The sequence below is a fragment of the Artemia sp. Qi Xiang Cuo genome, chromosome 16 (genome assembly GCF_049724085.1).
Source record: "Artemia sp. Qi Xiang Cuo chromosome 16, ASM4972408v1, whole genome shotgun sequence".
Classification (NCBI taxonomy): domain Eukaryota; kingdom Metazoa; phylum Arthropoda; class Branchiopoda; order Anostraca; family Artemiidae; genus Artemia; species Artemia sp. Qi Xiang Cuo.
The window spans coordinates 2,939,336-2,956,396 of NC_142809.1; the positions used below are offsets into that span (position 1 = coordinate 2,939,336).

At 35.7% G+C, this 17,061-nt stretch overlaps 1 protein-coding gene across 2 annotated transcripts in view; it reads right to left on the reverse strand.

Moving 5' to 3' along the window:
* Nucleotides 1-17,061, reverse strand: part of LOC148942480 (uncharacterized) — a 91,444-nt gene that overhangs the window by 39,135 nt on the left and 35,248 nt on the right. For both annotated transcript variants that reach the window (XM_089102284.1, XM_089102285.1), the window contains exon 2: nt 6,280-6,538. In XM_089102284.1, the coding sequence (XP_088958410.1) occupies nt 6,280-6,527 (248 nt within the window). In that variant the 5' untranslated portion in view covers nt 6,528-6,538. The remainder of the gene's footprint in view (nt 1-6,279; nt 6,539-17,061) is intronic.

Genomic DNA, 17,061 nt, shown 5'->3' on the forward strand with positions numbered 1-17,061 from the left:
CATTCTCAATACCTTGCACTTTACGCTAAAGTTTGACTATTTGTCCCAGTTTTTTTAAGAACGGCTCCGAAATCACAAGGGCCGTTTAATTAATATAGGAAGCTTTTGTTAAAACTGCTAAAAGCTTTGGTGTAAAGAGCAAGGTATTGAGGAGGGGGCAACCCCTTCATATATGGAATTATTTCTGTTCGTTTTGAGTTTTAATGGAGCTCCTTACTTTCAGTTAAAAAGACTTGTTTTTTCTCTTATATTATAGAAAGCATCCCGATCTTTTGCAATAAGAGATCATTAGTTCATTTAACCATTCGAACTTATAACTACCTCCAGGTCTTGAACAGTATCTCGCTTACTAGTTCTGTTCTACCCTGACTACGTTCACTTCCATCGAGTTAGTTGACTTCGACCTGCCCTCGTTCAAAGGATAATCAAAGGAAAAAACAAGTTTTTTTCAACTGAAAGTAATGAGCAACATTAAAACTTAAAATAAACAAAAATTAATCCGTATACGAGCGTGGCTGCACCCTCCTCAGCCCTCACTTTTTACACTAAAGTCTTGAAGTTCTTTAGAATTACTCCTCATTCAAATTCAAGGTGGATTTCTGTTTGTCTAAAGTTTTAATGTTACTCCTAATTTTCAGTTCAAAACACTTTCCGACCATGTTTCGAATTAAGTCAGGAGATTTCCCACCACCTTCCGTGCGCAATTTCTCCTGGAAAATTCTCCCCAGAAACTTTACTCCCACAGAGAATTCTACCAATGGAAGTCCCCCAGAAAGTTCCCCGAAAAATTTCGTTATATTTTCCAATAACAAAATACAATATGTAAACAATAAGCAAATGTCATAGCTTACAGCCCTTTCCCTAGAGGCGAGGGGGGGGGATCATGGCATGACCCAGAGGCATAGTTATGGGACCTTTAAAATATGCTGAAAAAATGGCTATCTTAGAGTTTTGATCGGATGTCTCTGGGGGAAAGGAGCGTGGGAGGAGGGCTGATTGTCCTCCAATTTTTGGTCACTTACAAAGGGCATTACAACTTTTAACTTTCGTTTGAATGAGACTTCTCCAGATCTTTCGGGACCATTGGTTCGGTACGGTCACCCCTGGGGAACAATAAATAAACAAACATTTAATCCTCTACAGTAGGGTTCTTTGATATGCTGAATCTGATTTTGATCGATTTGACTGATCGACTGAATCTTTATTTAGATCGATTGACTGTTTGGAGGTGTTTACCCACTTTTTCAAAAATCAGGCAAATTATTTTAGGCTTGTAACTTTTGATGGGTAACATTAAACTTAACGGATCTTATATGTTTGGAATGAACATTATTTTGATGCATTCATTGTTATCAAAATTCCTTTTCTTTTAAATGTCGGTTGCTGTTGAGCCGAGTCGCTCCTTACTTACAGTTTGTTACCACGAATTTTTGGATAAAGTTGTATTTTTTCTGTTACAAAATTCATATATTTATTTAGTTTCGTTTACGATTGGTAAGGAGTGGCCCACTTTCAATTTTGAATTTAATATTTTCTAACTTCTTTGTGATTTTATTTGTAAATGTCTTTTAGTTTTTGAGCGTTTTCACGATTTTAACCTTCTTTTATTTTTGCTTTCAAATCTAAACTGAGGACGCCTTCTTATTTATAGGCAAAATCTTCGCGGTATTGTTTTGTTTTGTGATTTGCACCGAAGTTAGTCCGACTTCGTAGTTTTTTTTTAATATCCTTCTAATTTTTGCACAGAAAAGGCAAGTCTAATGCAACTATATATCCTTTTTTTGGTACATAATTAAACAATCCACATACCCTCCAGGCAAGGACGTGTCCAGGGGGCCTCAGGGCCCAAAATCCTATTAATCTACATTTTTTACGATATTTTGAGCATTTCTTAATCACATCATAAAAAAACATTTTTAACTACCCCCATCCCCCTCATAAAAAATCCTGCGTGCATGCCTCCCTCCAGGGTATGTTCTCATGGCCCTACCCCAAATATCATCTTTGTGGAAGTAGCCATGTGAAGTTTTCTTAACACTGCAACAGTACCATCTAAAAGCGGATGATTGTTATATGGTTTTTTGTCAAATAATTAATCACTCACTCAGTAATAACCTTGCCTTAAGCGATAGATATATTATGATCAGTATGGTAATCCATTTCCTTTTTGAGAATTTTACGCGTTGCACATACATTGACAGAACTGACATTTATTTTTACTATACCCAACTAGGGCTCTGCCCATCAACAACCGCTTTGAACACAAAATTAGTACCATCCATTTAATATTCTATAGAGTTAGTTGCTGGGCTACTTCTACTTTTACTATACCTTCATGTTTTGTAGGAAATCTGGGAGTGTAATAAAATTAGTGAGAAGTAGCTTCAACGAGAAAAATTAGCTCACTCAGTGTAAATTTTCGATGGAAAAAATGTTTTCTTTCTTTAAGAGAACATAAACAGCGATATTAAAATGAGCAGAAGTTATGTTATAGATAAGGGGCAGCCATTCCCTCATCTATCGCTCAATACAGTACAGTTTGAATGATACTCTCCTGAAAACATTTTACAGCGCAACAGATCAGTAATTGCAGGTGCATGGGCGTAGGGAGGGGGGCAGGGGGGGGGGGGGCAACTGCCCCCCCTAGACCTTCAAATTTACATTAGATATGGCTGAAAAAGAAGATGGTTTGGAAAAAGCAGTTGATAAAACTCCATCACACTATCGACTGCCCCCCCCTAGACAATATGCTGCTGTGTTTTATTTTCTGAGTTATTTTCCAACCAAGTTGTTTAAATCTTACATATCCCCTTTAGAATTACCGCATCCTATCTATATTTTGGCTGTCAAAAGACAATAGAAAAACTATACTTTGGCTATTTGATAATAGCAACGCATATTTCTTTTTTTTTTTTTTTTTATTAAGCTAGTTTTGTATTTCACCCGCATTAGTTTTATTTTTGCCTCTACACAAAAAAAAAATCGGCCGTGTGAAGTCCATCCCCTAAAAAGGAACAGAGGTAGCAGGCACAGTCATAAATTTTATGGCAACCCTGGATAGGTGTTTCTGAGAACCCGTGTTAATATTTTTCCTCTCGAGAGCCTGCTAACAAAATTACCATCCGGTGTCAAGTTTACGCATAGAAAAAAAAGGAGCAGTAAAGGTTGAAAAAAAACTGGCAGGTTGAAAAAAATGTTAAACAAAAAAGGTTGAAAAAAAGGCAGAAAAAGGTTGAAAAAAATGGTAAACAAAAAAGGTTGAAAAAAAGGCAGAAAAAGGTTGAAAAAAATGGTAAAAAAAAAAGGTTGAAAAAAGGCAGAAAAAGGTTTAAAAAAATGGTAAACAAAAAAGGTTGAAAAAAAGGCAGAAAAAGGTTGAAAAAAATGGTAAACAAAAAAGGTTGAAAAAAGGCAGAAAAAGGTTGAAAAAAATGGTAAACATTGTACTCATTAGCATTGGGCAAAACTAAAATATTTTTTTCAAAATAATATTGCCCAATAATTTTTAATCTTGGACAAACATTAGAGGCGAAATAATACTTTTTTATTAAAGTGCAGAAGTCAATAATTGAAGTAAATAAATTTATTTACTTATTATATAAATAAATAATTTATTAATTATATAATATTTAATATAATAAATAATATTTAATATAATAAATAAATTTATTAATAAAATAAAATAATAAATATAATAAATTTAATTTAATATAATAAATAAAAATATTTAATAAAATAAATAATATTTAATATAATAAATAGATAATTATATAATAATAAATAATTTATTTATATAATAATTACTTATTATATAAATAAATTATTTATTTATTTAATAATTGAAGTAAATAAATTTTCCGAAGTTTATTTGAAAAGCAGACGTTGCGTGTAGAATCGAACTCATAAGAAAAGAAATACAATTACTATCCCTCAACTAAAAGCCTATATTTTATTATTCAATCAACGATTTTGTAATATTTGTAAATAGAAAAAAACGATCAATTTTCCTTCCGGTGCAAATCAAATGTACCTTTTCCTGGAGTAGGGGGGGGGGGAATGACAAAACTTTTAAATACTGATGTAGTGAGATTTCCGATCAACGTATCTTCTTGGATTACAGCCAAATTCGTCCTTTGCTTACTTGCTCTGCTATTAACTCCATCGATTGCTACTTTGTTCTTGCGGCAAAAGGCATAAATTAAATAAAGTATTTTACGGCTCTTAAAATTAGTCATTATCCCGTTCAGACGCCCACTTCTTGATGAGTTACTCTGCACGAAGAAGCCACAAACTTTAATGATGTCCATTGCACTTGAAAATATTTTAAGATAGCGGAATAGTCTATAAAAAACTAAATTTGACACTTTTGTTTGTTTTAACATCAAACAGTAATAATTCACAAGAGGAAGCTAACTGTTTTTCTTATTTACTCGGTGGGAAAAATTAAGGCTTTTAAAATTCAGGTTTGCTTGTTCACTGCCCTTTTAACCATGCATCTTTAACAAGAAAGAGAAAATAATCAAGATATGTATAAAAATAAACAAAAATTTTAAGAAAAAGACAAGGAACACTATAGAAATTATAGAGATATCGCAAAAATTTCAAAATTTCGGCAGATGATGCCGTTGTTCTTAAAAAAAGAATAAAAATGAAGTCCATACAAAATTCAAAACCACAAAACTAAACCCAAATACCTACTAGAAATTCAACCCATCAAAACGGAACCCAGGAAAAATTCAGCAAAATCAAAATTCAACCCAAAAATAATACGCTAATTGAAAATGAAATCTGGCAAAATTCAACTCACGCTAATTCATGGAGACTAGTCGTCAAGGGGTAAAAATTGTCGTGACAGGCTGATGGACTCACCAGTGGAGATTTGAACTGTCGGGCAAAGCTTTTAGGGGCATTTTGAGAGGCCTAAATCATGGAAATAATTCAGGTGATATTGTGGGGGTGTTAACGATGATATTAACAACATTGAAGAAGATGCACAGGACTAAAATAGCGACGAAGACCACACTGCCTTTCCAATACAAACAACAAAAGTACGAAGAACAATAGGGAAATCTTTTTGCAAGACAGTGGAGATAATTTGAATGAATATTTCGGCCCTATGTCCAAGGGCCGTCTTGTTGAGGACGGCCCTTGGACCTAGGGCCGAAATATTCATTCAAATTATCTCCACTGTCTTGCAAAAAGATTTCCCTATTGTTCTTCGTACTTTCGTTGTATGCAGAGGACTTTGCTTCATGAAGGGAGGTAAAACTTAAAAAAGTTTATTTGACCAGACTTATGAAGAGATTGAACAAATCTTGCGATTTTGAAAAGTAAGGCACGGGTTTGCAGGGCCCTCTGCGTAAAAACTAGGTCATTATTGTTGGCTTAAAAATCATTGACGTCTTCTTCGACATTATTACCATCACCATCATCATCTAACATCTTCAAAAATCCCCCTTCAAAACTTGTATGCTTGGATGGATTATGGATTGGCTGATTTTTTTTTGATTTTTTTTTTCTGTTCAAATTTGCTTGGGTTGGGTTTCGGAGTTTTTCTCGGTTGAACATAGCACGATTTGAGCTCCGCTGTGATGAACTTTGCGAGGGTTGAATTTCGGATAGAAAGACCTTATACGAAACACCTCAAAAAGCGTTGGTAAAATTTGAGATAGTTGGCCCTGAAAGTCCATTTTTTGGTAAGTTCAGATCCCTCTTGAAAAATTCTCGTATAGACTACTCTCTTATTTCTTAAAATTTTGACTTTGTACACTTGGCAGCGATTAAAGTTTCCCTAGAATAGAAAAAATACAAAAAAAATCAAAAAGTAGCAATAAAGCAATAACTATGGTATTGAGGAAGCTGAGGCTTGAAAGAAAAACAAACATCCAGATCTAGTGCTAGTTTCCATTACCATTACCATTCCATTACCAATATAAAAAACTGAAATCTATTCAAGCTTTTCTTTTTGCAGGTTGCCCTGTTTTTTCGTTACTTTACCAGATATTACCAGAAGGCCAGTAATTACCAGATAATTACTACACTTGCATTTTTTCACTGATCCGTCAACGTCCCTTAGTTTACGGATGTAATCGAACATCTTTTTGGGTTTTAGCCATCTTCTTGCCCTTAAAGTTGTATTTTTGTTTTCTCCATGAGAAAACGACATATATACAGAATTGCAGGGGCATGTACACGAATCTTGAAACGCACATCTAAATGTCCTAAAATAATTGACTTGGCGTACTGTATTTATCTAGGGTTAGAAGTAAAAGGATTCACCTCAGAACAAATCTGACATCCTTATCAGCTGATTCGCCCCACGTCTTCCAGATTCGCCAAATACGAGTCATTGGACTGAGGCTCCGCTCCATCTCCTGCCATCGCTCCGCTATAACGTATTTTCCCCATTGCTCCTTCGGTATCCCTTCTGATGAAAGAAGGGCCTGAACAGCCTCTGTGCAAGTTGTGTAACGATTTACCCCAGAAACAGTGAGTGGTGACCCTTTATACCAAACCGTCACCTCCATCCGACATTTGCCTGAAAAGTACACGTATGTTTAAATTTAAGACACAAGTTAACATAAAGCTTTATGAGTCAGACACTGTAAAAACAGGTTAGTCAGATAAATACCATTTCATTATATAAAGAATTATGTTCTTTATAAGAAAAATAGTTTAGGCTTACGCGATAGTTTTAAATAATATAAAAAACGTAGTTTTAGATATAAGTATTAGTTGGCCGCTACAGCAAACTGCTCAGTTTTTGTAAGTGGACTTCTGGAGGAAATGCTGCTGCTATTACTGCTATTAATGTCAATCTGCCTGAGATTAAAAAAGGATTTCATAAGGGGGACACAAGATACAAACCTTTAATTGCTAAAAGCATTTACGAAACACAAGAAATAGGTTGAAAAATACAAGAAGGTAGGTTGTGAATTCCCTCCAAAAGCAGATGAATTCTATGAACAGTGCAACTAAAATTGAAAATAAAAATTGAAGGAAAACCCACTGCAATGGCAAGACGGACGAGACAGCCCCTTGATTATAGCCATCATATCCTCAAAAACTACTCATGTAATTTGCCTGATGTCAACTACGTCCAAACACTCAGAGCCTGACTACGCTTCTGATTGATGTAGACTTTATCCTCCTATATTGATCATAGTGGTTCAAGTGATGGACTTTTTATCTCTATCTGTCCCAGTTTTCAAGAGTTTTTAAGCTCTTTTATAAAATTTCCGTCAATTTTTTACGTCATTACTTTTTGCTGTTAAGTTAACTATGGATAACAGTTACCATTCCTCAGTCACTGACAAATGGCGACTCTTGTATATATGCATTTTTTTGAAAACAGACTTTCCATTATCAGCTACTATGAGCTTGGGTTCACACTTTACTAAGCTGCAGCTATTGCTGCAACCGTATTCTGGAAAATTGTAATTATAAATTTAGCTAGCAGAAATCAGTTATGGATTTTCATCCATGAAAAGTTAATAGTAAGATATTAGAATCATTTATATGTCTAAGTCTTTGTTTTAACCCACGTAAGATCATAATCTACTCTGATAAACTATTTACGGTTGAAGTCAGAGATCAAGAGGTTATCTACGTGGTGGGCCATTGTTTAAGCTCAAACTGAAAACAAAAAACAAATTATAGATCTCAGAGGTATACCAAAGTAATTAGAGACACAAAGAAATCTAACAGCAGACAGACTTATGTGCGAACAGCATAATCATTTTTTATTCGTCTGGTTGGTTATAATTAAAACATTGGCTGGAATACATGTAGCAAAGAGCAAGGCCGCACCCAGAGGAGGGGTTAGGGGGAGTTGAGCCCCCGAAATGTTTTTGACTACAAATTTTGGATATAAACAAATTTTGTATGAGTTTTAAATTTTTTGTTTAAACGCCCCCCCCCCCCCCCCCAAACAAAAAAAAATCTTTGAGTAAAACCCCCTCCGAAAAAAATCCTGGGCATGGCCTTGGTAAAGGCTTCAAAATATGCATTAATAAAAACATTTATAATTCTTCCTTTCAATCTTTCTTTTCTACCTATAAATAATCACAGGTTAATTCTGTTGGTTCAGTCCAAAGCTAAAGAATACATCTGTTTTCCAAAAATAATAATAATAATAATAATATATTGCGAAAACAGGCTTACGCCTCTATCAACACAAATTTAAATAATCAAATGCTTTATCACTATGATTGTCAATCTTGTTCTTAAATGCATTGACTGAATCTGAGTTAACAGTGTCTGATGGTAGTGCGTTCCACTCAGAGACAATGCGGTTGCTGAATGCCCATCTACCAACATCTCTTCTGAAACGTTCTTCGGTTAGCTTAAACTCGTGACCTCTTAGATCATTATTCTGTATTGTTAATACCTGGTCTGGTGGGATTATATCATAATGTCTTTATCATATTTTGTATACTTCATAAGATCTTCTCTTAAAAAGTAGTACGAGATACGTGGGAGCAATAGTTTTTTCAAGTAATGTTGGTATGATAAATCTCTAAGTGAAAGAACAAATTTAGTAGCCCTCCTTTGGATTTTTTCTATTGCATTGCTGTCTTTTTGAAAAAATGGTCTGGTTGTTGTATGACCGTATTTGATCATTGGTCTCACTAATGATTTGAAGAGTGTATAATACAGTGTTGAGTCAGTCATAGATAAATTGCTTCGAATAAGTCCCAAGACTTGCGATGGCTGAGCGAGGATTGATTCGTTGCGATTATTAAAAGTCATTTCACTTCCAAGTCTTGCGCTTCATCCTGTGTAGGTATATGTTGTCCTCTAAAGTAGCAGTAGTGAGAATCATGTTTTGAGTTTAGCTAAACGTGACTACTTTTTTCAATATTCACTTCTATGCTCCTTTTTTTATCCATTCTGCTATTTTGTTTAAGTCTTGCTGTAGTATTTTTGTATCTTCAAGGCTTGTTATTGCGCGAAAGATTTTCGTGTCATCTGCATAAAGCAGTATCTCTGAATCTATGTTATTTGGGAGATCATTTATGTAAATATTGAATAGTAAAGGCCCCAGAACACTACCTTGAACCGCTCCACTTGTGACTTTTGTCTCATTGCTGCTAAGATATCCCTCCAGTTTCACTCGCTGAGATCTTCCTTTCAGAAAGTTGAGAACCCACTTTAGAATAGTATCGCCAATACCGAAAGACTGTAGTTTTCGAAGAAGTTGACTTTGTGAGACTTTATCAAAGGCCTTTCTGAGATCTAAGTATAAAATATCTACCTGCTTTCTGCTATCCATATATTTTTTCCGGGTGTTTGTAGCGACAAGTAGCTGGACTTCTGCCGATATTTTCTTGAGAAATCGAAACTCTGTGGTTGAAATGAGGATTCTTTTGAGTAGACACTGTAATATATTATTTTGAAGTAAGGATTCTTGTATTTAGTAGGAAATACAGGTTAAACTGATCGGTCTGTAATTACTTGGATCTGATTTGCTTCCTTTTTTGAAGAGGGGTATCCCTGTTGCTTGCTTCCATGTATCAGGCATGTTCCCTGTTTGTAGCGACTTGACAAAAATGTAGTGCAATGGCGCTGCAATTTATTGTGCCAGCTCTTTGAGCACTCTAGGATGTAGGCCATCTGGACCTTCTGATTTGTAAGGGTTATGATTTTTTAGTTTTTTCTAGACCATTTGTATTGTCAGTTCTATTTCTTCAAATTTGCCTATGACAAGTGGCTGACATTCCTCTTGACTTTCATCTTTGTCCCTCTCTGTTGTGAAAACTGTGGAAAACTGCTGATCTAGTAGGTTGGCTTTAGCTATTGGGTCACTGATTGTTAAATTTGTTGATGAGTTTCTAAGATCGGGAATAACGGGCTGTTCTTTTCTTTTTGAGTTCACGAAGTTCCAAAACGCCTTGGGGTTGATCTTTGAGTTTTCGGCTACTTTCCTCTCCTTTTCGCTTGCTTCTTGTCTAGTGGCTTTCCTGACTTTGTTGGCGATTCTGCGATAATTTCTGCGATTACTTTCGGTATCAGTCTGTTTGAGCGTCTCCCAGGCTTGCCGCTTGGTTTTATTAGGTCAAGAATCTCTCGTTTTAGAGGCGGTCTTTTAAATATTTTTACTATGGGTACATACTTCTTTGTGAGGTTTATGATTACGGATGCAAACTTTCTGTACATGTCATCTACTAGATCTGTGTTGTTTAGTATTTCAGTCGAGTTAAAAACTTCTAGCTCCGTTCGCATGGTATTGTAATCACCTTTTGAATACATCCAGCTCTCTTTTTTTCTCATAGTTTCGCAACTTATAATCATCTCTAAGTAAATTGTAGCGTGGTCCGATTTTCCAACAGGCATAAAAAGGCATAGTTGTTATCCTAAGTCGTCTAGAATATCTTACTCCAATGGCTGTATTTACATAGGCATATATGCTTCACTGGAACCTCTCGAGGAAATCATTTGGAGTGGCATATGGTAAATGCCAAAATACACTATTCACAATACACAAAGTGAAAATTCATGCATTCTAACTAAAATACTTGAAATAGACTATTTCTATTTCCATTAAAAGTTGAAAAATCTTCTTTCTCTCTCAGATATTGTGGGAATGCGAGATACCATTTTCGTTTTGGACAAAACCTTCTTGTGAGATTTGTTTCAAAGCTGTGAAATTTTATTTTTTCCAAAGCATATGGCTGCGAGAGCCAGGTTTTGGCCCTTAGAGCTACAAAACATATTTGTTGCTGAATACTACTACTACTACTAACAACTCACCGCAGCACCAAGCCGCCTGAGGCCAACACAGCTATGCACGCTCCTCCTTCATCCCAATCTATTCAAAGCCTCCCTTTTCACACCCGCCCACGAAGTTCCCATTTCCTTTAAATCTTTTTTTATGGCGTCCTCCCACCCCAGACGGGGACGACCTGCTTTCCGTTTAGCCCTAGACAGTTGGCCGAAAAGAACAATCTTTGGCGATCTGTCATCCTTAATTGGCACAGTATATCATCGCTACCTCAACCTTTCTTTCATTATAGCCCTAGAGAGCGGTATCGAACCATATATTTCGAGCAGCCTATTATTCAACATACGGTTAGTCAACCGGGTCCCCAGTAAAATCCTTAAGTAATTTATCTGGAAAACATCTAGCAAACCTTCATCCGCTTTTTGGAGCGCCCATGCTTCAGAGCCATATTTGACGACTGTTATCACTGTAGCTTCTAATATTCTAATCTTGGTTTGCAGACTTATCTTCCTATTCTTCCAAACTGTTTTTAACTGTGAAAAACACCTTGAGCCTTGGCTATTGTACTTTTAACATCTTCACTGCTCCCACCATCTTTACCAATAATACAACCTAGGTAAGTGAAGCTGTCCACCGGATCAATCTTTACATTACCCAACGTCACCTTTTCATCTTCACTTATTCCTAGCCTTAGTGACTTAGTCTTCTTAACATTAATTTTCAAACCTGTTCTAGCACTCTCTATTTAAAAAGCATCATAAACCCCATTTATTCTTCTAACACTTCATTCCGCGAGAATACGATTAGCAGCGCAAACTACGTTGAGTGGACTTTTTTCTCTCCATTGGGATCTATTGTCTCCTGTCTTTTTCCCTTTTGCCATCAAGACACTTCCAATCAAAATTATCTAGACACAAGGACATAGAACATAAGCCTGCTAAACTCCCGATTTAATGCAAAACCAGCTGCTAACCTTATTTCCTACCTTAACCACAGCAGTATTATTCTCGTAAACAGCACTAATCACTTTGATGTGTTTGTCTGGTATACCATACAAGGGTGAAACCTTTACTAAATCTTTTCTATCAACAGAATCGAACGCTTGCTCTTAATCTATAAAACAGAGGACCAAAGGTATCCAAAAAATAATGTTTGTTCCTAAAACAGTAAAGAGCAACAATAAAACTTAATCAAGCATAAACTACAATAAGCATGTACGGGATTGCTCCTCCCATAAACCACCTGCTCTTTATGCGAAGTTTAATTTACCCATTTAATAAAACAATAGCCTATACCTTTTAAACTTTTCCCCCGGGTTCGCAAAAGTTCTCCGAACTGCGTTTGATCCCTATTTGCATTAAGAACAGTATAGATTTCCGCCGAAATAACCCTTTGCCGACCTAATCTTTACTCTATGCATGATGCTGGAAGAATCTAACGTATGGAGTCAACATTTGTACATACTCATTGTGGCTTTCAAGAAACTGTTTTATTCACTGGATAGCCGAACCTGTGGAGATTCAAGATGTTCTATGGCACTCTCGAGAAGCTAGTTCGTATAAAAGTTACCATTTATTAAAAGATGAAATGCTATGTTAAAATTTTTGGTGGCAAGACATGGCACTTCATAATGATGACTGATATCTAGCAAGATCATGAGCTGTCACCTATTCTCTTCACCCTAGCAGTAGATTGCATTTTTAGATAGATAAATGCATATAAAATCCGAATAGCAGGAAAGCACCTTCAGGACGTCGACTTCGCCAACAATGTTGGGCTTCAATAAGCAGAAGCTTGAGGGACTCCTGAACCTTCTCACAAAAATGCTGAACAGTTTGGATTACATAAACGCTTCAAATAATTAAAGCTATACCAATTAGCTGTTCGTCCATAAGAATCCAACTAGTAGGCGAAGACATCGAGCAGCTGACAGACTTCGAGTATATACGAAATACAGTAATCTGCATAGACAAACCTGAAAAAGAACTGCACACCAGAATAGGCGTAGCCAATAGACTACTTCATAGACTTCTACCAGTCTCGAAATCCACAGTATGCTCGCAAAAGCTGAAACTAAGACCGTTTCAGAGCCTGACTGTTTTGTCAGTCCTGGGGTACTCTGTGGAACTTCTAAAGTTAACCGAAGAACAGAAGAAATGCCTTACCACCTTTACGAATAATTTTTTTTGCCTAATCCAGATATTCATACCCGAACAGATAGCCAGACATCACCTTTTTTTGTGAAATGGAGAAGATGGTGAGACCTTGGATCCTCTGCATCCAAAAATGCTTCTCCACTGGGAACCAGAAGGCACCCGTCATCAATGAAGACCAAAGAACGCGCTTCGTAGCAAGCAAAAACGTAAAAGAAGAGCCTTTTGGTCGAGTTTCTTTCCAGCGTGGGATGACATCTACACAGCAGCCAACTTGAGGGAAGGTAAAATTTAACTTTTTGTTCCAATAATTTAATAATGACTCATGAAAGACAAGGGCCGTTTTATTAGAATAATAAGCTTTTTTAAAAGTTCAAAAAAAAATCTTTAGCATAAAGAGCGAGGTATTGAGGAGGGGACAGCCCCTCTCATGTACGTAATAGTTTCTGTTCCTTTTACTTTTTAATGTTGCTTCTTACTTTCAGCTGAAAAACCGTGTTTTTTTATCTAGTTTCTGGTTGCTTTTTAAATAATGTCGGGATCTAGCTCCCCTCCATGGAAAATCCCCTTCCCCTACGAAATATTACTCCATGGAAAGATCCTCACACGTAACCCCCCCCCCCACTTCAGAAAAATATGTAAACGATTGGCAAAGTTCATAGCTTGTAGCCCTTCTCTCGGAGGCTGTGGGGGAGGGCAAATTATCTTCAAAGACATTAGATCTTTCGCCTATGGTGAATAAAATGGTTATCTCAAAATTTTGATCGGACGGCTTCGGGAAAAAGATGGGCGTGGGAGGGGACTTGCTGTCCTTCAATATTCTGGTCACTTAAAAAGGGCACTAGAACTTTTGATTACCGATAGAAGGAGTCCTCCCCCGATCTTCTAGGATCACTGATTCGACACGATCACCCCTTGAAAAAAAAAAGAGACGCATCCGTGATCTTGCGTGTATCGAGAGTGGCACTGTAAAATGGTGGGATTTTGTGGTCTAAGTACACTCCTGAACGATCCACCTGAATATAAGGGTCATTCTTAACTAGTCTATCACTCTACCAACGATCGTGCTAAAAATACTATCGCCATATGATCATAGTAGCCTACTAAGTTTATTATCATCGGCAAAATGAAGTGTTTACAATTCATGAGGTAAAAGTTACTATCAAAAAGAAAACCAGTTCTCTGATCATGAAAGATGAATATTCTGTCACAGTGGGTAGAGACTATAACGCAATAGCAACTTAGGTGGTACTACAGATACTATTTTAGTTAAATTTCGGCTACTTCTCAGTCGATTTATCATTTTTCTTCTTGAGTTTGGCAGGTATTTTAGATCGAGATCAGCAATGGACCCTAGGGTTGTTGGAGTCTCCTGTCAAAATATAATCTCATCAGAAATTTGGATTTATCATCTTTGACCCATTGAGGATTGAATAGTAATTGATATCTATAAAATTCAATAGCAATAACTGGAAAATAATAACAGCAATCTGCATTGAAAAAAAAATATATATATAAAGCCACATGCCGAAAAATACGTAATTACAGTTATGCTAAGTAAATTACACTTTATTTAACAAAAATCACCCTTAATACGAGGTTTTATTCTGCCACTATATAACTATAACCCCTATAGCCCCCTATACTGCAGAGCAGCCTATCTTCCCGGTCATCAACAGTTAAGCCTCTTGAAATTATATTAAAAGCCATATGCCGAAAAATACGTAATTACAGTAATACTAAGTAAAATACACTCTATTTAACACAAATTAGCTTTAATACGAAGTTTCATACTGCTACTATATAACGAGGATACCTATAGCCCTCTATACCGCAAAGCGACGTTGCTTCCCGATCATCAACAGTTAAGCCTCTTGCATGAGAAAGATGCCTAGACCGGAGGAACAACTGGCCCTAAACATAAGCTTTATCTCAGCATCTCAAGCAGGTACTTTGGTTTGCACCCGGACCCTCCATCAATCCCCTTACATCTTTACCATAATATGGCAGACAGTTACCACGAAGCTCAATCCATATAGGTAAGCTCCAACTTAAGTATGACTCTTTACGAATTATGATGATTTAGATTTCTCTTATAGGCTATATATATATATATATATATATATATATATATATATATATATATATATATATATATATATATATATATATATATATATATATATATATATATATATATATATATATATATATATATATATATATATATATATATATATATATATCTGTTATGAAAAATATAATAAGCACTTAAATTATAATCATAGCTATATGAATGAATAACAATTATATTGTGGCATCGTTTGGTAATCGCATTACTGAACCTTCTTTACCGATAAAACAGAGTTTGGGGTGGAGGCGTACCTAGAACAAATCCACAGCGGTTTTATGTCACTATAATAACTATAGCTAAGCAATGAACGGATGTAGTACACGTGGAAAGCAGGTGCGATGGAGGCCGTCACTCCTTCCAAACAATGCAATAAAAAATCGGAATTAGCGTGTTTGTTAATAAAAAAAAGATTTTTAAGGTAGCCTACAGCGTATTAAAACAGATAAAATAATTTTTATCATGAAAAAATTTCGTTCGATCAAGGTTTTATATTTTAATCGAGGAAGTTGTTTTGGTTAATCGTCATCAAATTTCAATCACAGTGCGTTATTCACACTTAGCAGTAGATGCCGCTATCTCTATGAAAATTTCCCGCAATGCACTTTGAATTTTTCACATGCAATGATTCAAAGTTGTATACGGTGTACATTCCTGTATTGGAAGCAGAAAAACATTTATCATCAAATGTTCTTTTTTTCTTGCGACAAGCAATTTGCTTCGTGCTGTATGCATAAATAAACAAATAATAACTACCAACAAATTAGCATGGGATAATATACCCAAACATATAATTGTTTTTTTTTATGAAAGCCTTGTCTATATTCTAAACCTGGCAGAACATATAATTTCAATTGTCCTCGAAGAAGAGAGAGGGCGGTGCCCAGTAAATTTTCTGCATCAGGGTATGGAAGAGTAGAAAGTCTAATCGTAACATTGTTTCTAAGAGAATTTTTCTCTTTACGTATTTTTTCATATATTCCAGCCGTACGTAGGTGTGGCTGAACTACCCAACCCCCAAAAAACTAGCGATCCAGTCTATAAATTATTTCTTTTTGTTTCAAGGTAGTCAGCATCACTGTTATTAGAACATCTTTTTCTACGGAGGACACTAAATGAAATTCTATAATGTTCTCCAACCACAACAAAAGAATTGGTACTCTTGCATTATATGGGCCTTTCTAAAAAGTCAAGTTTGGTTAATGGTAATGAAAATAAAATAAAATAAAATAGGATACATAAATAATGGTTTAGAAGCAAATTTGGGCTATATATTTGCACATTAGGGGGGGGGGGTAAAGCATAGCATATATTAAATACGTAACATAACCTAACCTAGGTACCTGGCCCCCCCCCTAAACCCCAAAAAACATCAGTTTAAATATCGTATACGCAATAAAAACCACGCTATTATTGTATTACTCTAGCGGTTAAACCGTCAAAAACGGGTTTTTCGTGACCGGCTTCCCTGTAAAGGCCCATATAATGCAAGATTACCAGAGAATTTTATTCATTATGAATATCAAGTAACGACCACGGTTGCCACGGGATCTCGTTCATTATTTTCGCTAGTTCGTAACTGAAAATTTGCTATTGACATAATGGTTATGAAAGCCTTATGTTGTTAGCAGCCTTTTAAAACCGTTCAAAATTAGTGAATTGAAAATTGTTGGAGCTCGACCCTTAAAACAAAGAATGTCGACTTCATACATTCGAAGCTTGTCGATGTTTAATCCTTTCATCGACATCAAACATTAAAACTTTCACTTGATGTAAACGTTATTGATTTTTATCCATACCGTTTTCACATCATATACAAATTATCATCCCATTACAATTCGAATCACCCGAATTCGATAAATAAAAACAAAAAAGCCCGGCATTCTGCATCAGCCTCTAAGCTTTGATACAGGCAGGTATTTACTAAAACATAGGGTGTGGATATGGATTTTTTTTTCGATTTTTAAAAGGGACATGAAAAACAATTATTTTCAAAATCTATGGGGATATTTTTTTATTCTCAAAATGAAAATGCAAAATACGAAATAAGAGAA